This window comes from Cetorhinus maximus, chromosome 5 (assembly GCF_964194155.1).
Source record: "Cetorhinus maximus chromosome 5, sCetMax3.hap1.1, whole genome shotgun sequence".
Taxonomy (NCBI): Eukaryota; Metazoa; Chordata; class Chondrichthyes; order Lamniformes; family Cetorhinidae; genus Cetorhinus; species Cetorhinus maximus.
The window spans coordinates 64,631,920-64,657,824 of NC_135883.1; the positions used below are offsets into that span (position 1 = coordinate 64,631,920).

Below are 25,905 nucleotides of genomic sequence, written 5' to 3' on the forward strand. Positions count from 1 at the left end.
TCTTCTGATCCACAACAACTCCCTCCTGCTTCCTCGGCCCTACTCCTACTAAACTATTGACCACCCAACTTCCCTTTCAGGTCCCCATGTTAATGGCTCTCTCTTGAGGTGCTGTCCTTTTCTTCAAATTCGTTGTAATCACCTCTTTCTACAAAAAAAAACAAAAAACATTTACCCCACTGTCCTTGCAAACTACCATCCCATCTCAAACCTCCTTTTCCACTCAAAGTCCTTGAATGTGCTTTCACCTCCCAAATCTGTTCCCATCTTTCCTGGAACTCTGTTTGAATCCTTCCAATCAGATTTCCACCCCTGCCACAGTACCAAAACAGCTTCAAATGACAAATAACATCTCATCTGACTGTGACAAAGGTAAGTTATCCCTCTTTGTCATTCGTGACATAAATGCAGCATTTGACAAATTGACCATACCATCTTCCTTCAATGTCTCTCCACTGTCATATGGCTGAATGAGACTGCTCTCACCTGATTCCATTCTTATCTAATCACAGCCAGGGAATCAATTCCCGCTCCTGCACCATTAACTCTGGTGTCTCACAAAGATCTATCCCATCATGCTCTACCTCACCATCACACTCCTCAACTGGCTCTTCAACATCCAGTACCAGTGGGCAGAAACATTCTCCAAATACTGGGGAGGCTGAAGCATTGTTTTTGGTCCCCACTCCAAACTCTGTTCCCTGGCAACTGAGACCAAACCAGACTGTTTGCAACTTTGGTGTCATATTTGACCCCGAGAGAAACTTCCAACTTTATATTTGTACCATCAGTAAGACCACCTATTTTCACCTCTAACTTCACCTGACTTCACCATTGCCTCAGCTCTTCTACTGCTGAAACCCTCATTCTTTGTGGCCGCTAGACTTGACTATTCCAATGCACCCGTCTGGTCCCCCACATTCTACCATCTGTAAACTGGTTATCCAAAACTTGCACCAAGTCCTGTTCATGCATCATCCCTGTGCTCGTTGACCTACATCAGCTCCCAATCAAGTAACATATTGATTTAAAAATTCTTGACCTTGTTTTCAAATCTTGCCATGGCCTCACTCCTTCCTATCTCTAATCTCCTCCAGCCCCACAACTTTCCTAGATATCTGCAATTCACTAATTCTAGCCTCAAGCATCCTAGATTTTAATTGCTCCACCATTGGTGGCAATGTCTTCAGTTGCCTAGGTCCTAAGCTCTGGAACTCCCGCCCCACATATATCTGCCTCACTACCTTGTTTTCCTCCTTTGAGACACTCCTTAAAACCTACATCTGACCAAGTTTTTGGTCATCTGACTTAAAGTCACTTGATGTAACTCTGTCATATTTGGTTTTATATTATTCCTGTGAAGTGCCTTGGGATGTTTTATTACATAAAGGCACTATTTAAATATAAGCTGCTGCTTTAACACTGAGTGAGCTTTTAATTTTTTTGGAGATATGTACTTTCCATTAAAAAAAAGCTATCAATTCTGCATCCACCACTGCTTCTGTAGGGCATCCCCATTTCTAACAGCTCTCTGTATGGAAAAAATTCTCCTAGCCAAAATGACAAAGAGCACATTTATATTTTTGCACTTATGTTAAGCTTTAAGTACCGACTTATCAATGCAAAAGTTTTTTTTAAAAATTCAGCAAGTGCTTTAATTCTCAACACCTCCATCAGTTCTTAGAACTATAGAACCAAAGAACCATAGAAAAATTACAGCACAGAAAGAGACCATTCAGCCCATTATGTCTGCACTGGCTTGGAGAGCTGTTGGCACCCATGGAACCAGCACTATACATAGCTTAATCAATTTTTTAAGAGACATGAAGAAATTCAGGAGGCGAAGGGAGAAGAAAATTTTCAAAAGAAAGATTTGTAAAAGTCAAATTAGAAGGTTTACCTACTTGGTACATTAATGGCTATTTTTTCTCCCCGTCTGTGGCGAATATTCCTCGTCAAAGTGCTGAAGAAAGAAGTCCAACAAAAGAACAAACCGAGATGGCATCATGAAAAATAAATATAAAAATCCCTTAAGCAGCTATAATTTTTCCATACAAATCATTAGTGTAAGAATTGGCTAATTTCAATACTATTCAAGTAAAAGTAAACTGGGAGCCAAAAAGGTATACTTTGAGAGATTGAACTCAGTTTGAAGCAATGTAAATGAAGGTTTTATAGGAGATATTCCAATTTTATTTAATTATTTTATGAATCTAAGGATTCAGCAGAGGCTAATGAAATCCACTAAAGATACAATTGCTCCTAGTGAATTCAGTTTCCACTGACAGGTGGATCAGTAGCTGGAGGGAAGATGGTTTAAAAAAATGCAATGAGTTATAATGATCTGGAATGCACTGCTAGAACGGAAGCTAATTCAATAGCAAGTTTCAATGGCAAATTGGGTAAATACTTAAAAATCAAACTTTGGAATATTATGGGGCAGATAAAATGTGAGGAGGTGGGACTACTTCAATAGCTTGGAGTCAGCACAGGTGCAATGGATTGAATGCCCCCCGTCTGTCCTGTAAGGTTCTGTGATTTGTGCTGATGGATTAGCTAACCTATAGATCGCTCTTACCTTCTATGTTATAGTCTATCTTCCAAATAAACAAACAGTGTTAGAACCATATCTACAAGAACTATATTTTCCTTTAAAATTTGAAAGGACATTGCATTATTTGGACACTTGGGAGCTGACCTGGATTTTAAAAAAAAGACATAAATTCATCTTGGATTCAAGCAATTATGCCTTTTCCAAGAAATCACATGAAGGGGAAACAGTGGTGTAGTGGCAATGTCACTGGACTAGTAATCCAGTAGCCCTGGCTAATGCTTTGGGGGCATGGGTTCAAATCCCATCACAGCAGTTTATATTACAGATTTATTATACTCCGTGATGGTGATCATCGATTGTCACAAAAACCCATCTGGTTGATGTCCTTCCTTTTCTGGTTCACTGATGCCTTCCTGTAATGAAGGAAATCTGCCACCCTTACCTACTCTGGCCTACATGTGACTCCAGACCCACAGCAATGTGGTTGATTCTTAACTGCCTTCTGAAATGGTCTAGCAAGCCACTCAAGTTGAAGGGCAATTCAGGATGGGCAACAAATGCTGGCCTTGCTGGTGACACCCACACCCCATAAAAGAATAGTTAAAAAAAAAAAATGACCAGCTTGGCAATTGTGGAGGAGAGCTATCTGTCTCTTTGAACTGCAATCACTTTAATTGATAGGGAAAAAAACTGTTTTAAAGGCAAAGGCTTGGTGATTTACTGGAAATGTTTATGTTTTGAATGCAGTTGGGAATCAACTGAGATGGGGAAAAGCTGCCCAACTCACGCTCTCCTTGCCTTGCTTGAAATAGTGTGGTTATCAGCTGGATGGATCTGGATGATAGGAATCCTCATCTCAGGGGAACTTGTCTGTATTTGGAAACCTGAAAGGCTGAGATGAGAAGCATTGATCCCGCTCTACTGGGGTACGTGTGTGCGTGTGAGATTACAAATTTGTGTGTTAACCAGTTTTTGCAGCTTGTTTTAAAAAAGAAGTTTCATTTTATAATAAATCAATCATTCTGAGTTTATTGAAAGAAGCCTGGTTAAAGTCTCCTTTATTCTGGGTCTAACATTAGCAAATCATTGGCCACTTTAGTGAGCGAATTAAACATTTACACTAATGGTACGATCTGTGGCATAGTGGGGCTAGATAAACTTGTGCACTCCTCCCATCCTGGTCGTAACAACAGGCCATCATCAAAATCCAGAGAATGCAAGGTATTTTCACTTTAGGGGAGCATTAAGCTACTGACTTCCTAGATGTGCATAAAACACAGCATTGAATTTCTTCCCTATGGGAGTAGAATAAGGCAAGGTGGCTACACCGAAAAAACAGACTTCAGATATTATGTAGCAGAAAGGGAATTCCCTTGCATAAAAGGGAAGTGAGCTCCAAATTCCAAATGTATACTATTTTGTATTTATTTGTGCATCCTCCACGTACTAAGTGATACCAAATAAAGTTGCCAAGAGCTTTTGTGGAAGGGAGCGTAAAGGGCAAATGCAATGCTACAGCCTCAAATAAAAAAAAACAGCCATGGGATGACTCAAAAAATGATAGGAAAGCTGCCCTGGAGTAATAAGTGTGAAAACTTGGGCAAAGTTTAGAATATGAACTGTTACTAAAATGGAAAGACAGGAGCAGATATGCAAAATGGACATGGTAAAGGATCCATACCCTTTAATGCAGGCTTTTAAAATTGAGAATGCACATTAGGGAGGAAAAAGCCACAGGGGCTGAATAGATCTTGGATTCAGTGAGCTACCTCAACATTGGCATTAGCGTTAACTGCTTCCATCATTTGGCAAATTTGTAACCACAAATCTTTGCACCAGCAAAGAAACTAGACCAACTAAGTGGAACAAAATCTATGAATATATTTTTGATGTAGGTGACAGAAGTCTGCTATAGGTAATCTGCTTCAGCCATCCATATAAATGGTGTTCCATGTTGCACGAGGGATTGGAAACTTGAAGAAGGCTGTCTAACCAAAAATTCACTTGGTGATATCAATATATCTGCATGTATTATATTGTAAGAGGTTATTGTACAAAAAATACATATGCATTTTACATTCACAGGAAATCACCAGGATGTTCTTTACCAACATAAGGTTAGTGTTAACTCACCTAAATCTTGGATGTTTATTAATTGCTTCATCAGGAAAGAACAGCGATTTAGAGGCTCCGCTTTCAACTGGTTTAGGCTCAAATACAGGTTGTGTGAATTGATGACATCCCAGCCTGGAAAATAATATTTCCCAAAATGAATTTAGAAATTCTCTCTCAGAACAAGACCATTCATTTAGTCTCTCTTCTCTTCAGCCCCTGCAAAGATGCGACTATATTACTTTCATCATAACCACTTCGCACTAGGCCGATTTCTAGGATGAATAGGTTTGTGTTATGAGGAAAGGTTCAGCCCATCTATATTCACTGGAGTTTAGAAGAATGAGAAGAGATATTATGGGGCTTGACAGGGTGGTTGATGAGAGGATGTATCCCTTCACAGGGGAATGGCAAGCTTGGGGGGGGGCACAGTTTAAAAATAAGGGGTCTCCAATTTAAGATTGAGATAAGGAGGAATTTCTTCCCTCAGAGGGTGGTTAGTCTTTGGAATTCTCTTCCACAGACAGCAGTGGAGGTAGGGTCACTGAATATATTCAAGGCTGAATTAGACAGATTTTTGATTGACAATAGAGTCGAGGGTTATGGGGACAGGCAGGAAAGTGGAGTTAAGGCCACAATCAGATCAACCATGACCTTATTGGATGGTACAGCAAGCTCAATGAGCTGAATGGCCTACAACTGTTCCCATTTCTTATGGCCTCATGATCATTGGGAGCTAAACCTTTTATGCAGCTGAACAGTCTCCCCAGCAAAAAAGAAAAATTGCGAATGTTTGTACAAAGGATGATTATTCATCTTTATACCAGGAAATTTCTTATGACATTGTCCATCAACTGAATATACAGATATAGCACTGGAGTAAGGAAGATTTTAGAAACATGCTCCATAGCACCATCTGCTGGCTAAAATCCATACCTGTATTCTAATAGGCAACTGATTATATACAGGAATTCAATTCTAAATATTTACATTGGTAATTGAAATGCAGACAAAAGGTGTAATCAAAAATTATGATAACAGGAAGTTGCACAGAGAGCATGCACTTAGATTGAGATTTAAAAGCATTTACCTAATGTCTTTTACTGGTGCACTCTCAGAAGCAAAATAGTGTTAATACTAGTTTTCCTAACAGCTCTGAAGAAGAATCATATGGACTCAAAACGTTAACTCTGTTTCTCTCTCCACAGGTGCTGCCAGACTGAATTTTTCCAACATTTTCTGTTTTTATTCCTAACAATGCACTTGAACTTCAGAACAGTACCTCTTAATTCCCACATCAGCTCAGAATCAAGATCTTCAGTCCAACAGCATTTTTTCCTGCTGTGGGCCTTTGTACATAGAATTTGGAGTGAAAGTGGCCAAATGCCCCACCAAAATAAATGTATAACAACAGAAGAATCAATAAGGCAATTTCATCTCCCTTGCTGGGGATGGATTTAGAAAAGGATTATAAACCCTACCTTGGCTAGGTTATCTTATCCCTTCCGTATGACTCTTCATTAGAACATGAGTTCTGATGAAGAGTCATATGGACTCGAAACGTTAACTCTGTCTTCCTTTCCACAGATGCTGTCCGACCTGCTGAGCTTTTTCAGCTATTTTTGTTTTTATTTCGGATTTCCAGCATCCGCAGTATTTTGCTTTTATCTTATCCCTTGACTGGGCAATATCTATGCTCCACATGTCCTGGTGACAAGCAGAGATCCAAGGTTCGCTTTGTGAATGTGAAATGCCTCCATTTGCTCCCCAGTTTCGCTCAATATCCTAAGTCGTGACTTAACATATGCAGATTATTAGCTCAAAAGGTAATGCTCTGTCTAAGGTGTGCATGCACAGCCATTTGAAATGTAACAAATGACCTGTTTCTCACAATGCACATCAGCGAGCTCACGAAGGAGCAGGGTTTAGCATTAAATCCCAATTGCAAAAGTGCAAGGAACAGGAAAAGTGCAGCTCTGATTGGAGGAGATTTGCGTGAAGAGGGGGATATCTGTGATTAGAGAAGTGACAGCACGAAAAGGTGCAGCTTTAGTTGGAGAAGCAGCAAGCTCGAGTTGGAGGATGGGAGTACATATGCCCTAAGTGTGCAGCATGTGGGCAGAAGGATAGGAAGCAAGGAGCCAAAGTCTATCCGTAGCCAAGGCCAGGGTTTCCTGCTCCAGGCCTAAGTCTGGTGGCGAGAGCAGGAAGTTAGAGGGACGCTCACTGGAGAGCAGGGCAGATGTGCATGTTAAATCATGTGCTGCTCACCTAATTAATTATGCAGCCGCAGGGATTGTGTTGCATCGCGGGGCAGGTAGGTAGTCACGAGCCCAATCGTCATATCCAGGCGCCATATTTAAACGGCACCTGGACAGCAGCATGATGCCGCCACCAAACACATCCTCCCTTCACCCCCCCCTGTCGGCATTCGATAGGGACCGTTCCCTCATGGACCCTGGTCCACTCGTCCATCACCCCCAATACCTCAACCCCCTCCAGCAGCACTTTCCCATGCAATCGCAGAAGGTGCAATACCTGCCCATTTACTTCCCCCCTCCTCACTGTCCAAGGGCCCAAACACTCCTTTCAGGTGAAGCAGCCCTTCAATTGCACTTCCCTCAATTTGGTCTACTGCATTCGCTGCTCCCAATGTGGTCTCCTCTACACTGGAGAGACCAAACGCAGACTGGGTGACCGCTTTGCGGAATACCTTCAGCCTGTCCGCAAGCATGACCCAGACCTTTCTGTCGCTTGCCATTTCAACACACCATCCTGCTCTCATGCCCACATGTCCGTCCTTGGCCTGCTACAATGTTCCAGTGAAGCTCAACGCAAACTGGAAAAACAGCAGCTCATTTTCCGATTAGGCACTTTACAGCCTTCTAGACTTAACATTGAGTTCAACAACTTCAGACCATGAAATCTCTCCTCCATCCTCACCCCCTTTTGATCCTCTTTTTTCCAAATATTTATTTTTAAATTTTTACATATATTTTTTCCAACCTATTTTTATTATTTTTAAAATTTATTTCCATTTTTATTCATTGTTTTATCCCCATCTTTTAGCCTATTTCGATCTTTTTTCCCCACCACCGTCCCCTCCCCCCACCCCACCCCCACGAGGGCCATTTGTCACTTGCTCATTCTGCTTTCTGCTATTGTCATCATTAGCACCTCCTTTAGCCTGTATCACCACCATAAACACCCCTTCAGCCTTTTGTTTATGACATCTTTTGCAATCTCTCCTTTGCTTCCACCTATCACTGGCCTTCTATCCAGCTTCACCTGTCCCACCCCCCCTTAAACAGTATATATCTCACCATATTTTTACTTCTCTTTAGTTCTGAAGAAGAGTCATATGGACTCGAAACATTAACTTTGTCTTTCTCTCCATAGATGCTGTCAGACCTGCTGAGTTCTTCCAGCACTTTTTGTTTTTGTTTCAGATTTCCAGCATCTGCAGTATTTTGCCTTTATCTTAGTAATTCATTGCGCCAGGAGTCCAGGACATCCAGATAGCTTCTGGAGAGCAACAAATACCAGCCCCACAGTTCAGTGATGCCTCTCTGGAGACTCTCCTCCAGTCCATGGAGGACACGAGGGGCGCCCGCTTTCCCAGAGATGGGAGCAGGAGGCCCATTCGACTCACCACAGCGACCTGGGAGATGGTCGCCAGGGTGGTCAGTATCAGAGGGGTGGAGAGGAGGAATGCCCTCCAGTGCAGGAAACACATGAATGACTTAATCCACATGGTCAGAGTAAGTGAACCCACTATTCTATATACTCACTTCACCATTTTCTGAATCTATCATGGTATGTGGGCATCAATGGCGAGGCCAGCATCTGTGCTGCTGATCCCAAAAAGCCCTTCAGAAGGTGAAGTGCTGCCTCTTTGACCCACTGCAGCCCATGTGGTGCCAACTGCGGGTTGCTGACCCAGCCACACTGAAGGCACAGTCATTCGGTGGGGGTGGCCTGGGTGGGTAGGTTGGAGTAGAGGGCAACTTGCAGATGCTGCTGATGCCATGCCTCTGCTACCCTTGTCCTTCTAGCTGCTAGAGCTTGCGGGTCTGGAGGAGGCTAAAGTAGCTTTGGGGACCAGCAGCAGTGCATCGTTCACATAGCACACACAGCTGACAATGGGTCGGTGGTGGAGAGACTGCATGTTGAGGGTGCTGGATTGGGTGTTAATCAAGCAGCCTGCATAGTCCTGCATGGTGTCCAGCTTCCTGAGTGCTGTCAGACCTACACTTATCCAGGCAAGTGGACAGTATTCCCTCAAACCCCTCACTTCGGCCTTGCAGATGGTGGACAGGCTTTGGGGAGTCATAAGGTCACTTCTCAGCCACAGAATTAGCAGCATGTGACCTGTTCCTGCATCAGAACTGCAAACAATCCAAATATCTTTACGCAGAATACGACAGCACACAACAGGCGAGCGAGGCAGAAGACGGGAGGGGGCATGCCTGAGGCGCTCTCACAATTTGAACAGCTGGCTTCCAAGCTGGTAGGGGAGGACCGTGACTGTGCCAGTGTTGAAGGCAAGGCTGACCTGCCCCAAGTATCAGTCAGGAATCATGCTTAATCTTTGCAATTCGGAACCGGACAGTGAGGCTCTGTGCAATGTAGGAGGCAACCTAGGCACTCATTTTCTCACCTTTCAAATTTTGGGTGCCAGCAGGAAGAGGGTGAGGCCATCCCCCACACCTGAATTCAGCCCCAGCCGGCAGGAGACCTCAGAAGAGGACAAGGATGACTTCACACCTGTACAGCTGTCACAGCATACACCTGCGCTCTCCACCATCCCAGATATGGCTCATACTTAATTTAGGCTCAGGCTCATACTCTGGTGGTCACCTCAAAGACACGTGTCCACAACAGGAGGAGGCAGTGACAGTCAAGGTCTCCAGCACTCAAGAGGACTGCTGAAGAAGAGGCCTCTGCTAGCTGAGTCAGATGATGAACCTCTGGGAGCAGTCATGGGAAAGATGCTGGAGTAGCAAAGAAACGCTGGGAGAACATCAGCAGAGGTATCAGAGGCCCTCAGGAGTACATCCGCATGCTCTAATGTAGCAGCTCTGACGTGCGAGCACATCAAAGTCTCAATGGGGAGGACAGTAGACACCATGAAGAACCTGGTCCAGCAGAACGCCCAGTTTCTGCTGGAGAGGCATTCAGACTTGCACTCCATCGCTGTAGCCATGGGTTATTTTTTTGTAGTGGCAATGTGAGAAGGGGGCAAGACACCTCGACCTCCATCCTGGTGTCCCTTCTCCTCAAGGCGTCAGGGAGGGGCCCTCAGGCACCCAAAGGGAGGTGTGTCAGGCAGACACACCACAGGCTTCCACCCAGGATTCTCCAAGGATGTCCTTGACTTCAAAGTCTCCTGTACCAGTGACCACATCAGCTCCAGCCTCAGACCGCTGAGGGTGCACCTGCCGCAGAGCAGGAGACCCAAAGGAGGCCAGGGCCCTCCAGAGGAAGCACGTCAAAATCAGAGGCAAGAGGGAATAGTAGTCAGCAGGTTGCCTCTACCTCTGCTGCAGATCTCGGGGAAGCACCTAGACATAGCGGTAGAGGAAGAAAAATGAAAAAGTATTAAGTTCACACTGGTAGCATGGGTGTACAATCATTGTAAATAGATATTGTATCATTGTACATATATTAATCATTGCACTTCAGAGGTCTCCTGGGTTTTCCTTGCTGCCGGTGATGTTATTGCCTATGCATACACTGCACCCCGCCTCCTCAACAACCGACTTCCAGGGGAGGGACCAAGGCTGGGTCTATGTCCTGAATCATGATTGCATATGGAGTCATCGCCCTCTGCCAAGGTTCTTGCAAGTCATGTGCAAGAAGTATCCCAGTCACACAATTCCCCTTCCCTCTGCAACCTTTCAGGAAGTGCTGTCTCGCCATTTTGGGCCGGTTGTGAATTGGACCGGCATGAATTCCTGCTGGTGGGGTGAAGCGCATGCTTGGGGGGGGGGGGGGGGGGGGGGGGGGATTTCCAGCCCTCAAGTTTCAGAAGGTGAGGGTACAGTAGTTTCAGGTTCAAGGGCTGTGAAAGGAGGAGACACTTGGGAACATTCCCTTGCGCCGAAGAAGCTCTCAATGGGATAGGATTCAACCCGGTGCTGAATGGCCCAGAAAGGCCAACAACTAGAAAAGGAAATAATACCAGTGAGCATGGGCCATCATGGTCAGAGAAACACAGTCTGGGATGTAGTTGATCAATTAATTTAGTCTCAATGTACAGCTAATGCTTTCTGATGGGCAGGTTTACGATGCAAATTCAATTTTGATCATACATAGAGAACATGGCCAATGAATACCTAACATTGACTGAGCCACATATACAAGTCTGAAAATCACCAGTTTATTGAATCTGTCTGGTTTAATGGATGAGACACCAGATTAAGAGTGTTTTGTTTCATTGTTCAGCATGCTGAATACATCTTTAAGGTTCGTTGTGATCTAAGCCCAGGCTTCCAGGCCATGTATGCCCTCCCTATGCCTTTTGTATTTCACCTTTATTTATTTATTCGTTCAGGGAATGTGGGTGCCGTTGGCTAGGCCAGCATTTATTGCCCATCCCTTACTGTCCTTGAGAAGATGGTGGCAAGTCACCTTCTTGAACCACTGCAGTTCATGTCATTGGAACACCCACAGTACTGTTAGAGAGTTCCAGGATTTTGACTCAGCCCTCCTGAAAATGTTACTAGTGCCAGGCAAGTGGAGCTACCAGAGAAGATGTGCGCCGAACGAGAAGGAGAATGGGACCAGGTGGAGGCTCTTCTTTGGCATTCAGGGATGATGATTTATGCCTTGATGGTCAACTCCATTTAAACATGTCACCTGGTGTAGTTCAGGAATCCACTTTGGCATGGCAGTCTCTGCCAGATTTTCTGAAGACGAACACAGTGAGTCAAGAAGATGCAGTATTTGCTGGCCTCTTTTCTCTGGGCCCTCTTCTTGGCCAGCTGAGTTTTCTGTTTCACCTATTCTCTTCCAATGCTCGTCTAGACCGTCAGCCTCCAGAAGCCACAGCTGATGGCAACCGTCTCCCAGTTCTCAATGTCTAACATCTTCATACCTCACTTGCAGGTTTCCTTGTAGTGGAGCATGGACATCCAGCAGGTCATGACCCAGTTGCCAGATCACAGTACAAAGTGTCTTTGGGTATACAGTCGTCATCCATCCAATGAACTAGCTGAGCCAGCGCAGATGTTGTTGCCTTAGTAATGAGTGCTGATGGAATTGGCATGCACCAGGACCCAAGTTGGTGATCTTGTCTTGCCAAGAAATGTCAAGGATATGTCTGAGACAGTGAAGGTGTAAAGTGTTCAGCCCTTTCTCTTGCCTAGCTTATGTTGTCCAGGTCTATCACTGTAGAGAGGTGTGTGGAGGACGCAGGCTTGGTAAACTCTCAGTTTGGTGTTCTTCAGGTTGTTGTTCCATACTCTTACTCAACTTGGACAGAACAGCTGCAGCTTTTGCAATGCAAGGCATGACTTCAACATCAAGTGATATGACAGATTGCTGATGATTGTGGAGCCCAGATATGTGAAATTTGCATCACATTAACAATGCTAATGGGTGGCAGTATGGCAACATCCTGGATTATGACATTGGTCTTCCTGATGCTGATGGTCAAACCAAACTCTTTACAGTGTGACAGAGTCTGTCCATTTGCTGCTGAAGGTATTCCTACAGTATGAAATGCTATTGCGGCATCATTGGCATACAACAACTCTCTGATATGGACTCGATGCACTTTTGTCTTGGATCTCAGGTGAGCAATGCCAAACAGTTGTTATACTTGGCATCCAGTAGATACCCTCTGTAGATGAACTGAAGGCATATGACAGCAGCAAAGAGAAGAATATGTCAAATAGTATTGGCTCAGTAATGCAATCCTGTTTGAGAGGGATGACTAGGAACAGGTAGAGAGAGATAGAATAAGATGTGCAAGAGCAGAGGTAGAATGGGACCAGTTAGAAGAGATATGGGTTGGGAATGTGAGATTAGAAGTATGATATGACCTGTTAGAGAGGCAAGAGATATGATGGGGCCAGTGTGAGATGGAGGTGGAATGGGACTTCTGAGAAATAGAATGGGACCAGTGGGAGGAAAGCAAATACATTTCCTCCAAGGTGCTCACATGCAGGGCCATACAGCAATCTGGGAAGTGCCATGCATTGAAATAAACAGGCTGTTCACAAATTCATGAAAGCTCTGGCTCTCAAAATGTAAGCTGCCCTTGGACAAGAGGAATTTGTAACTCAACCAGCGCGAAGAAAAATTTGAAGGAACATTTCTCAAAAAGGCCATTCCCAATGCTGTTCTGAGTCAAGTACCAGGAAAAGCGTCTTCTACCAGTGTAGGAAGGAATCTGGACCACGCTCAATGCTTTCAACAGCTTAGACTAGAAATTTAGCAGTGGAGGAATTTAGGTCAGATTCCCAAAATCTTAGCATTAGATGTTGATTAAAAACAAGCTATGTTACCCATTTTAGTCCTCAAGTTCTTCAAATTAAAATAATTTTATTCATATCAGTACCTTCTACAACCATGTTCAGTTAAAAACATGTAGAGCACAGAACCGATTGTAAAAGGGGAGACAATAGCATAGTGATAATGTCACTGGACGAGTAATCCAGAGGCCCAGACTAATGCTCTGGGGACATGGGCTCAAATCCCATCTTGGTAGCTAGTGGAATTTAAATTAAATTAATAAATATGGGATTATAAAGCCAGGCTCAGGAATGGTGCCCATGACAACTATTATCAATTATCAAACTCATCTGGTTCGCTAACTCCCCTTTGGAAAGGAAATCTGCCATCCTTAAATGGTCTGGTCTACATGCAAGTCCAGGCTCTCAGCAATCTGGATAACTCTTAACTGCCCTCTGGAATGACCTAGTAACCATTCAGTTCAAGAGTAAGTCAGCGATGCCTACATCCCATGAAAGAATAAAGATGCCGATGCCACTTGACATGGAGAAAAAAAATCCACCTTAGGCTGAACATTTTCATTTTACAATCAAACATTACTGATTTCACAGAAATTTATAATTTCATGTACTTGAGATGAAAGGATATTGTAATCAGAAGACACTGGTCCAGTTTTACTGTAGAAATACCAGCGAGGCTAACAACATTCATCGTTTAGAGTGTAAATTGCACAGCAACTTCAGGCAACCACAAAGGCACAGTTAAATGCAGAAATCAGGAAGTTGAAGCTGCATGGTACCTTGCTGAGAGACTGGACATTGTAATACAATGAGGTGTGAAGATGCTGGATTTATGGTAGGTACATTCAACTCATCAGAAAAAGTCAGGCCTTGTCCAGTCCAAGAATATATTTTTAAGCAGTATTTCAGTCTTAATTATTGCCAATTAATTCCTTTGGCACTGATAATTAACACTTCTTAACTCTTGTAAAAGTCAAGTCTTATTCCTTCTGATTTTAATTATTGTTGAGTTTTTTTTTTTAGTTTGACTCTTAATCCCATCCATTTTCACTTTCGATACCTTATTTGACATGTTCTTGGTTCAGGCCTGATACTGCTCATGAATGACTCTTCCAACTGATTGGTTAAGCACATACACAGTTGCTTTACTGTTCACATAGGCCCCAGATCCCCAATAGAGGGCACTATGGTTTTTACAGCTGTGCACAAGGACAGACCGCCATTCATTCACCAGTGATCTGGCCCATTATTTATTACTTATTATTTATATCCAGGCTTGGACTGACAAGTGGCAAGTAACATTTGTGCCACACAAGTGCCAGGCAATGACCATCTCCAACAAGAGAAAATCTAACAATTGCCCCTTGATATTCAATGGCATTACCATCCCTGAATCCCACACCAGCGACATCCTGGAGGTTACCATTGACCAGAAACTGAACTGGACTAGCCATATAAATACTGTGGCTACAACTGCAGGTCAGAGACTAGGAATCCTGCGGTGAACAACTCACCTCCTGACCCCCCAAAAAGTGTGTCCACCATCTACAAGGCACAGGTCAGGAGTGTGATGGAATGCTCTCCACTTGCCTGGATGAGTGCAGCTCCAACAACACTCAAGAAGCTTGAAACTATCCAGGACAAAGCAGCCCTCTTGATTGGCACCCCTTCCACAAACATTCACTCTCCCCACCACCGATGCACAGTGGCAGTATTGTGTGCCATCTACACGATGCACTACAGGAACTCGCCAAGGCTCCTTACGCAGCACCTTCCAAACCCACAACCGCTACCACCTAGAAGGACAAGAGCAGCAGACACATGGGAACACCACTACCTGAAAGTTCCCCTCCAAGCCACTCACCATCCTGACTTGGGATTATATCGCTGTTCCTTCAGTGTCGCTGGGTCAAAATCCTGGAGCTCCCTTTCTAACAGCACTGTGGGCGTACCTACAGCACATGGACTGCAGCGGTTTAAGAAAGCAGTTCACCACCACCTTCTCAAGGGCAAAAACAAAAATTGCTGGAAAAACTCAGCAGGTCTGATAGCATCTGTGGAGAGAAAGGCACCCTTTCTCTCCACAGATGCTGTCAGGCCTGCTGAGTTTCTCCAGCAATTTTTGTTTCTGTTTCAGATTTCCAGCATCCGCAGTATTTTGTTTTTTTTCTCAAGGGCAATTAGGGATGAACAATAAATGCTGGCCTAGCCAGCGACTCCCACATCCCATGAATAAAAACTCCAGCATTTAGAAGAAATGTTTATTGTGGTCTTTAGAAAATCCAAGTAAAATGGAATGTGGATGCAAAACAAACGAGTTCAAAAGCATAAATAAGCTTGAATCTTGCTCATGAAGAAACTTTATAATACTCAATTCGAAGTGAACCTTAAACATCAAGGATAAAAAGAGTAATCCCGTAATATACAACTATTAGATTCAGTGGATTGATAAGAGTAAACTAGCTGCTCATTTCACCTGAAATGATATCTTCCCATCTTAAGCCATTTTGCTATTCCGTAAAAATACAATTCTATTAACACTTTTTAAGGAACTATTATTTTGATCTCTGTTTCTCACCCCAACAAAATACACATATACTGATTTGAAATACAGGTTTATCCAAGTCAAAGTTCCACAGGCTGCAATTTCTCTAGTGCTTTTTCCCAAACAACCATTCTCCAAGAGTAAACTCAGCATTAGTAAGGGAAAGCACTGCAGGAGCAGCTATGAGCTACATTTCAGGCTTCTCCATTGCCACAGCTGATAAGTGCACTGATAATATACACAACAACGACACACAGTAGAAAGGTCCCAGGTCCGACTTGCGATGTGCTATTAGCTGATAATTTCTGGTGACAGTTGGGGTACTGCAACTGGCATCACCATTTCCAAAGTGCTGAGAACGGGGTGGAAAATCAGGTGTTACTACTACTGACCCCTATCCAGCCATTGGCCACTGATGGAAAGGTTGTGGCGCCTACCCCGGAATAAATTAAGTTTATTGGGTAGATAATAAAAGGAAAAATCCTCAAGCAGCTTTGGCACACACAAAATACTGTTGTACCAGTTCTGACAGGAGTTTTGGATTAGTCTACACATTCAAGGCTATCTTGCCAATTAAATGCTTGTTTAAAATAAATTGTGAGAAAGAAACAGAAAATTTACAGCACAGGAGGCCGCCACTTAATTACAGGAGGATATAGACGGGTTGGTCAGTTGGGCTGATCAATGGCAAATGGAATTTAATCCGGATGAGTGAGAGGTGATGCACCTGGGCAGAACAAACAAGGTATGGGAATATACGATGAAAGGTAGGACCCTAGGAAGTACTGAGGATCAGAGGGACCTTGGTCTGCATGTCCACCGGTCCCTTAAGGTAGCGGGACAGGTAGATAAGGTGGTTAAGGCGGCATATGGGATACTTGCCTTTATTAACAGAGGCTTAGAATATAAGAGCAGGGAGGTTATGCTGGAACTGTATAAAAAGTTGGTCAGGCCACAGCTAGAATATTGCATGCAGTTCTGGAATCTGTATTATAGGAAGGATGTGACTGCACTAGAGAGAGAGTGCAGAGGAGATTTACCAGGATGTTGCCTGGACTGGAGAGTTTTAGTTATGAGGAGAGATTGGATAGGCTGGGATTATTTTCCCTGGAGCAGAGGAGATTGAGGAGGGACATGATTGAGGTGTATAAAATTCTGAGGGGCATAGATAGGGTAGACAGGAAGGAACTTTTCCCCTTGGCGGAGGGATCAATAACCAGGGGGCATAGATTTAAGATAAGGGGCAGGAGGTTTAGAGGGGATGAGAGGAAGGATTTTTTCACCCAGAGGATGGTGGGAATCTGGAACTCACTGCCTGAAAGGGTGATAGAGGCAGAAACCCTATAACATTTAAGAAGTATTTGGATGTGCACTTGCGATACCATGGCATACAAGGCTATGGGCTTAGTGCTGGAAAATGGGATTAGAATAGTTAGGTACTTGTTTGACCGGTGCAAACTCAATGGGCCGAAGGGCCTTTTTCTGTGTTGTAGACCCCTATGACTCCTATATTTGGTCCTTCGTATTTGTGCCAGCTAAAACAGATGCACTGCAGCAACTCACCAAGGCTACTTTAACACCACCTTCCAAACCCACGGCCTCTACTATCTAGAAGGACAAAGGCAGCAGATACATGGGAACACACACCCCTCCAAGTCGCACACTATCCTGACTTGGAACTATACCGCTGTTCCTTCACTGTTGCTGGGTCAAAATCCTGGAACTCTCTCCATAACAGCACTGTGGGTGTACCTGCACCACATAGACTGCAGCAGTTCGAGGCAGCGGCTCACCATCACCTTCTCATGGGCAATAAATGCTGGCCTAGCCAGTAATGCCCACATCCCATGAAAGAATTTTTTAAAAAAAGAGTGATCCAGCCTAATCCCACTTTCTAACTCTTGGTCCATAGCCCTGTAGGATGTAGCATTTGAACTGCATATCCAAGACTTTTTTTTAAAAATTGCGTTCTCGGGATTTGGCCATTACTGGCTTGACGGCCTAAATTTCCCACTCCCAATTGCTTGAGGTGTTGATGGTCAGTCTTGAACTGCTGCAGTTCTTGTGTTAACGGCGCTAGCTAGGGAATTCCAGGATATTGGTTGACTCAGCTACAGTGAAGGCAATGTCCAAATCAGAATGACGTGACTCGAGCAAAACTTAGCGATCTCACAATATCGTTGTTCTCGTCCTTCTCAGTCGAGAGGATGATAAAGTAACTCTAGCAAGTTGCTGCAATGAACGCTGAAGATGACCGACTGCTGAAGAGTTCAGCTCATACAACCAAGAATTATTAGAATCATTACATTGGCACCACATCCACAAACATTCACTCCCTCCACCACCAACGCTCACTAGCAGCAGTGTGTGCCATCTACAAGATGCACTGCAGGAATTCACCAAGGCCCCTTAGACAGCACCTTCCAAACCCACAACCACTACCATCTAGAAGGACAAGGGCAGCAGATAGATGGGAATACCATCACCTGGAAGTTCCCCTCCAAGTCACTCACCATCCTGACTTGGAAACACATCGTCGTTCCTTCACTGTCACTGGGTTAAAATCCTGGAACTCCCTTCCTAACAGCACTGTGGGTGTACCTACACCATTTGGACTGCAGCAATTAAAGGCAGCTCACCACCACCTTCTCAAGGGCAATTAGGGATAGGCAATAAATGTTAGCCCAGCCAGCAAAGCCCACATCCCGTGAATGAATAAAAAAAAACTATGGCTTGCCTGGGTCTACATGGTAGCGGTAAACATTACCACCTGATAAAAATATACTTGTAGCTTTCCCCCCTTCAAGTACAGGAATTGAAGAGGGAAAAATCAGAGCACAGCCCCACCTAGTTACGTTTTTGCACATTTACTACAAACACTTGGCTCATGCTCAAAAAAATCCACTTTCTTTGCTCTAAAACAAACTTGTGTGCCCAAAACCTGGATAATGATTGCAACTTTACAGTATTTACCATATTCGACACACTGCCCATTATTAATTTCATTGACTTCTGAAGGTCATAGAGCAAATACCAGACCTTACCTCAGGCTATAAGCTAACAGATTTATTAATAGATAAGTAAACAGTAACAAAGTCAAACTGCAGAGTTTCAGTCATACACAGAACACTTAATTGTAATATAGAAATATTAGTCCCTGAAAATTTTATTTTGACATTTGCTGCTAACTTTCCACAGAGGTCCTGTGCCTCTCAGCTTTAAAATGATTCTTGAATTGGGGCAAATTTAACCACAATTACTGTTATTCCTTTGAAGTTCATCAAGAAAAGCAAATGCTTTTTTTGATGGCACGATGCAATTTTTCAAAACAGATGCCAAATACAAAAGGTCATTTACTGCACAGGGTATCCACTTGTAATCAGTAAAGTATATCTATGAAGCAGAACATCAACATTTCTACAGTTAAGTATTATCAATGCTTGTGGATAGATAACTAATGCAGCTTTGCAATAAGCACACATTAACATGTTAAAATAATCTTCTATTTCACTGCAGAAAGTTACAGATATCTATGTCCCTGTACTGAAACGCACTAGTCAAATGAAGTCACAGCTTTAATTGAACCTGGCTTTAACCTAAAAGCATTCTAACAAGGAAACAAACAAAATGCACTATATGTAGTCCTGAGATGTGTGGTTACAATGCTCAAATTCCTTTAATCTGATGTCAAGCACTATTATCTGCCATAACTACTAGAAGCAGGTGAGGCAACAAATATTGAACAGAGAACAAGTTCTACTCTGGGAAGAGCTTAAGAATTGTATTGTCTATGTGGGTTCCATTTTTGCAATTGCAGCCTTGGCTCAGAACAAACCATATTGGAAACATCAAACTCAAGACATTTCAATTTTAAAATATTATCACCATAGAGATGGCACTAAGAAAAGCATTTTGCTACCAAATGTTAGACCAAAACAAAATAGCAATAGGAGATTCATGCCAATGACATATTCATGCTGAGGATAACTGTGGGGAGCTTAACAATGGCTGAATAATGGCTTTGGAATTTCAATTCATACAACCAGAATCATTGGCACAAATCTTCCAGTATCCGGATCATCCAGAGATTGGTCACAAGTTGGGATGTGCACATCAGGACCCCACGAAGTCCTGATGCACGCACACATGCCCTGAAATTGCTCAAGTTTAAACTTCCGATGGGCTGATTTCCGCCGCTCTGGATCCTCTGTGAAATTCTCCAACACTGAGCAGCGTCAGAGACTTAAGCCAGATACTCTGACTTACTTACATACTTACACTGGAAGTGTTATGCTGATTAATACCTGATGTAGCTCAGGTGATTAGCCAGGGTAACTGAACTGAGCACCACAACTGACCACAACCAGCAACCCCCCCAGCCAAACCCAAACAAATCAAGCTCCTGATCCGACTTGGCTACCCCTCTCCCGACCAGAACCACCCACCACCACTCCCTCAATCTAACTATCCACTCAATGAAAAGACTTGAGACCTTTAAAAACTTACCTGAATATGACAGTTACTGTTGTGAAAAGGACCTCTCTTTTTTCCCACTCGGAAGGTCTCCCCCATGGAAGTCTGTGCTGACCTATCGATGTTTCAGCTGGGATTGGATGTCCAGATCTTCCAGTCGGCGTTGATGCTGCATGCAATGACGCTGCCCACAAATATTTCTGCGACCTGACCCTTTTGCAATTTCTTTTTTAGCTGGGGGTGGGGGGGGAAAAATAGCAAAAGGGTCGGGTTGCAGATATCTTTGTGGGCAAAGTCATTGCACGCAGCATCAATGCGGATCGGAAGATCTGGGCCGTTCACTCTGTCTCTCTACGTAGATGCTGCCATACCTGAGTATTTAAAGCATTTTTGCTTTATTGGCTGCATAACATGCTTGTAAAGTGCCTTGGCATATTTTATTAAATTAAAAGATACTATACAAATAAAAGTTGTTATAATAATGACTAAAAGATCAACAAGGCAACATCTCTGGATGTCAGAACTGTCAAATGGGTACAGCTCATGATTCTCCCAGTCGGTGACCGGAATTTATTCCTAGCATTAGAGGAACTATGGAATTTTAAAAAAAAATATTCATTCACGGGATATGGGCCTAGCTGGCTGGGCCAGCATTTACTACCCACCCCTAGTTATCCTTGAGAAGGTGGTGGTGAGCTGCCTTCTTGAACCGCTGCAGTCCATATGGTGTGGGTACATCCAGAGTGCTGCTAGGAAGGGAGTTCCAGGATTTTGACCCAGCAACGTGAAGGAACAGCGATATATTTCCAAGTCAGGATGGTGAGTGACTTGGAGGGGAACTCTCAGGTGGTGATGTTCCCATCTATCTGCTGCCTTTGTCCTTATAGATGGTAATGGTCATGGGTTTGAAAGGTGCTGTCTAAGGAGCCTTGGTGAATTCCTGCAGTGCATTTTGTAGATGGTACACACTGCTGCTACTGTGCGACGGTGGTGGAGGGAATGAATGTTTGTGGATGTGGTACCAATCAAGCGGACTGCTTTGTCTTGAATGATGTCATGCTTCTTCAATGTTGTGGGAGCTGCACTCATCCAGACAAGTGGGGCGTATTCCATCAAACTCCCGACTTGTGCCTTGTACATGGTGAACAGGCTTTGGAGAGTCAGGTGGTGAGTTACTTGTCGCACGATTCCTAGTCTCTGACCTATTCTTGTAGCCACAGTATTTATATGGCTAGTCCAGTTCAGTTTCTGGTCAATGGTAACCCCCAGGATGTGGATAGTGGGGGATTCAGTGATGGCAATGCCCTTGAACATCAAGGGGCGATGGCTGGATTCTCTCTCATTGGAGATGGTCATTGCCTGGCACTTGTGTGGCGTGAATGTTACCTGCCACTTGTCAGCCCAAGCCTGGATATTGTCCAGGTCTTGCTGCATTTGGTCATGGACTGCTTCAGTATCTGAGGAGTCGCAAATGGTGCTGAACATTGTGCAATCATCAGCGAACTCCTGACCTTATGATGGAAGGAAGGTCATTGATGAAGCAGCTGAAGATGGTTGGGCTGAGGACACTACCCTGAGAAACTCCTGCAGTGACGTCCTGGAGCTGAGATGACCGACCTTCAACAACCACAATAATCTTCCTTTGTGCTAGGTATGACTCCAACCAGCAGAGAGTTTTCCTCCCGATTCCAAATGACTCCAGTTTTGTAAGAGCTCCTTGATGCCACTCTGTCAAATGCTGCCTTGATGTCAAGGGCAGTCACTCTCACCTCACCTCGGGAGTTCAGCTCTTTTATCCATGTTTGAACCAAGGCTGTAATGAGGTCAGGAGCTGAGTGGCCCTGGCGGAACCCAAACTGGGCATCAGTGAGCAGGTTATTGCTAAGCAAGTGCCGCTTGATACCACTGTTGATGACCCCTTCCATTACTTTACTGATGATTGATGTAGACTGATGGGGCGGTAATTGGCCAGATTGGATTTGTCCTGCTGTGTGTACACAGGACATACCTGGGCAATTTTCCACATAGCCGGGTAGATGCCAGTATTGTAGCTGTATTGGAACAGCTTGGCTAGGGGGGTGGCAAGTTCTAGAGCACAAGTCTTCAGTACTATTGCTGGAATATTGTCAGGGCCCATAGCCTTTGCACTTCCCAGTGCCTTCAGCTGTTTCTTGATATCACGTAGAGTGAATCGAATTGGCTGAAGACTGGCATCTGTGATGCTGGGGACCTCCGGAAGAGGCAGAGATGGATCATCCACTTGGCACTTCTGGACTGAAGATTGTTGCGAATGCTTCAGCCTTATCTTTTGCACTGCTGTGCTGGGCTCCTCCGTCATTGAGGATGGGGATATTTGTTGAGCCTCCTCCTCCAGTGAGTTGTTTAATTGTCCATCACCATTCATGACTGGATGTGGCAGGACTGCAGAGCTTAGATCTGATCTGTTGGTTGTGGGATCGCTTAGCTCTGTCTATCACTTACTGCTTTATCCTGTTTGGCACACAAAGTAGTTCTGTGTTATAGCTTCGCCAGGTTGACACCTCATTTTTAGGTATGCCTGGTGCTGATCCTGGCATGCCCTCCTGCACTCTTCATTGAAACAGGGTTGATCCCCTGGCTTGATGGTAGAGTGGTGCATATGGTGGGCCATGAGGTTACAGATTGTGTTAGAGTACAATTCTGCTGCTGCCGATGGCCCACAGCGCTTCATGGATGCCCGGTCTTGAGTTGCTAGATCTGTTCAAAATCTATCCCATTTAGCACGGTGGTAGTGCCACACAACACGATGGAAAGTATCCTCAATGTAAAGGCGGTTCTTCGTCGCCACAATGACTGTACGGTGGTCACTCCTACTGATACTGTCATGGACAGATGCATCTGCAGCAGGTAGGTTGGTGAGGATGAGGTCAAGTATGTTTTTCCCTCTTGTTGGTTCTCTCACGACTTACCGCAGACCCAGCCTAGCAGCTATGTCATTTAGGACTTGTCCAGCTTGGTCAGTAGTGGTGCTACCTAGCCACTCTTGGTGATGGACATTGAAGTCCCCCCACCCAGAGTACATTCTGCACCCTTGTCATCCTCAGTGCTTCCTCCAAGTGATGTTCAACATGGAGGAGCATTGATTTATCAGCTGAGGGAGGGCAGCACATGGTAATCAGCAGGTTTCCTTGCCCATGTTTGACCTGATGCCATGAGACTGCATGGAGTCCAGAGTCAATGTTGGGGACTCCGAGGGCAACTGTGCTGCCACCTCTGCTGGGTCTGTCCTGCTGGTGGGACAGGACATACCCAGGGATGGTGATGGTGGAGTCTGGGACATTATCTGTAAGGTATGATCCCATGTGGATGACTATGACAGGCTGTTGCTTGACTAGTCTGTGAGACAGCTCTCCCAAATTTGGCACTAACCCCCAGATGTTAGTAAGGAGGACTTTGCAGGGTCGACAGGGCTGCAACTGCCGTTGTCTTTTCCGGTGCCTAAGTCAATGCTGGGTGGTCCGTCCGGTTTCATTCCTTTCTTGTGACTTTGTAGCGGTTTGTTACAACTGAGTGGTTTGCTAGGCCATTTCAAAGGGCATTTAAGAGGGTCTGGAGTCACATGTAGGCCAGGCCAGCCAAGGACGACAAAATTTCCTTCCCTAAAGGATATCAGTGAACCAGATGGGTTTTTACAACAATCGCCAATGGTTTCATGGTCATCGTTACTTTTAATTCCAGGTTTTTATTCAATTCAAATTCCACCATCTGTGGGATTTGAACCCAGATCCTCAGAGCATTACCCTGGGTCTCTGGATTACTAGTCCAGTGACAATACCACTACGCCATCACCTCCCCTATGGAATGCACTATAGTGCAACTATTTAAAAAATAAATGCATGGAAATTCATTTATTGCATTCCCTAATGGGATGACCAAAAGTTAAACATGTTTAATGCAAGTAACCTGAAATCAAGCATCTTAAAACATTAGGTTTTGTATTCAATTCAATCTACTTCATTATTGTATACATACAAACCAGACATAGATTAACAAATACATTGGAAGTATAAGTGATCTTACAAGATTTCCATGAAAGCACTTCTCATATCCTCATAGCTGCTGACCCATGTGTTTCACTCTATCAAGAACTTGACACGAACGATCCTCTGTGCTTTATGCTTATTCTACATTTCAAACTACTTCATATGAACCTGAAAATGAAAAAAACTCACTTACCTGGGGAAAGCAGTGATGGTGCAGATGGTCTCATTCACTTTCAGTAAGGAAAACACTTCCTGTCGGCGTAACTTCATGTTTGCTTCCACAGTATTAAAATCTGCCATAGTTCCTCCATATGGTTGCCCTGGAGTACCTTCAATCATATAGCTGCCATATTCAGGTCTCCAAAGAGTGGGGTGGCTTTGGGCAAAACATCAAGTATAAATGAATGTTTCCTGCACTATAGAGCCTTAGCTCCACTATTTGTTTCTTAATAAGGAGTTCTTGAGTGTTTAGCTGTACCTACGGTTCAGAAACCCCTTAAGAGCTCCAAGCTTTGTCCTTCGCTTATGTGGCACTTGCCAATCATAAGCATATGGTGATGCTACAACTGGTCCAATGTCTCAGGCCAATAGACTTATATATAAGGAGCAGATTGTGCAGAGATTCTTTTCCCCCAATTGTATAAGATAGTGCATGTTCATACATGAAGAATTGTCACTTGGATGAAGAACTGAATAGAACAAACCCCACCATGAGTTACCTGCCGCCTTCAAATGAGCAGTATGGTTTAAAGGGGACATTTCATCAGCGAGTAAAGTAGGTCTGTTCATATTGATCAACTGCCTTAGAGAGTTTTGTTCACCAATGTCCCTAGTAATCTTGATAGCACTGACATGATAAAACAAGTAATTTACTGCTCCTGGAAAATAAAAGGGCCCCTAATTACCTGACTGAAACTGCTGACTCCCTCAATAAGTTACAATTCTACAGCTTTGAGACCTCTTCCAAGTGATCAATATTTATGTTGCGTTTTGACAGGTTATGCAACAGAAAGCTGTCACAACCAAGCACCGCCTCATTCCCACCCACTGACAATACATATATATCCAGTAGAGGTCACCGCATAGATAGAGAACCATGGATGATTTTTCTTTCCCTAACGCTGGCTGTGCAATTCATTACATCACACCTACTGCACCAGCTGAGAAAAATTACAGCATATAAAAATTGAGATTCCACTCTGAATTTCAATTTACAAACAAAATATCTACTTACTTGGGATTTGTCTTTTCACCCTGATTTTGGAGCTCGTGAAGAATCTCTTCTGCGTGCAGCAGCACTTGAGCTTTTTGATGTTCATGATCAAATGACAGCAACATATACTCAACCTAATGGACAAAGTAGAATTGAGTAAATACTAACATTAGCACAACTGATACAGTCAACATACGACCTTAATAAAAACTTCATCAAATGCTCTAAATGCACAACAAATATCTCCTTTGTTAACTTAAAACAGAAATAAGCATCTGTTCAGAAATATTGTGCTGAATGCTTACAATGGAATATTGATCAATAGGCATTCATTCATTAACCCACGGTGCTTCATTATCTTGGTTATGCTAAGGAACAATTTCCCAGGTCTGCCATGGCTGTTCTAATCCAGGGAAAATGCTCTGTGGCTTATTTGCACTATCCTGGTGGAAGTATTCAAACTTTTCGATTAGCCCCCTAAACTGGTTTACAATTGTGGCCCTATT

The 25,905-nt window shown here is 43.8% G+C and overlaps 1 protein-coding gene across 2 annotated transcripts in view; it reads right to left on the bottom strand.

The window, feature by feature from the left end:
- The window catches only part of gclc (glutamate-cysteine ligase, catalytic subunit), an 86,013-nt gene that overhangs the window by 38,447 nt on the left and 21,661 nt on the right, over nucleotides 1-25,905 (bottom strand). For both annotated transcript variants that reach the window (XM_078541921.1, XM_078541922.1), the window contains exons 3-6: nucleotides 25,421-25,533; nucleotides 24,380-24,562; nucleotides 4,688-4,801; nucleotides 1,905-1,963 (exon numbers count right to left, since the gene is read on the bottom strand). In XM_078541921.1, the coding sequence (XP_078398047.1) occupies nucleotides 1,905-1,963; nucleotides 4,688-4,801; nucleotides 24,380-24,562; nucleotides 25,421-25,533 (469 nt within the window). The remainder of the gene's footprint in view (nucleotides 1-1,904; nucleotides 1,964-4,687; nucleotides 4,802-24,379; nucleotides 24,563-25,420; nucleotides 25,534-25,905) is intronic.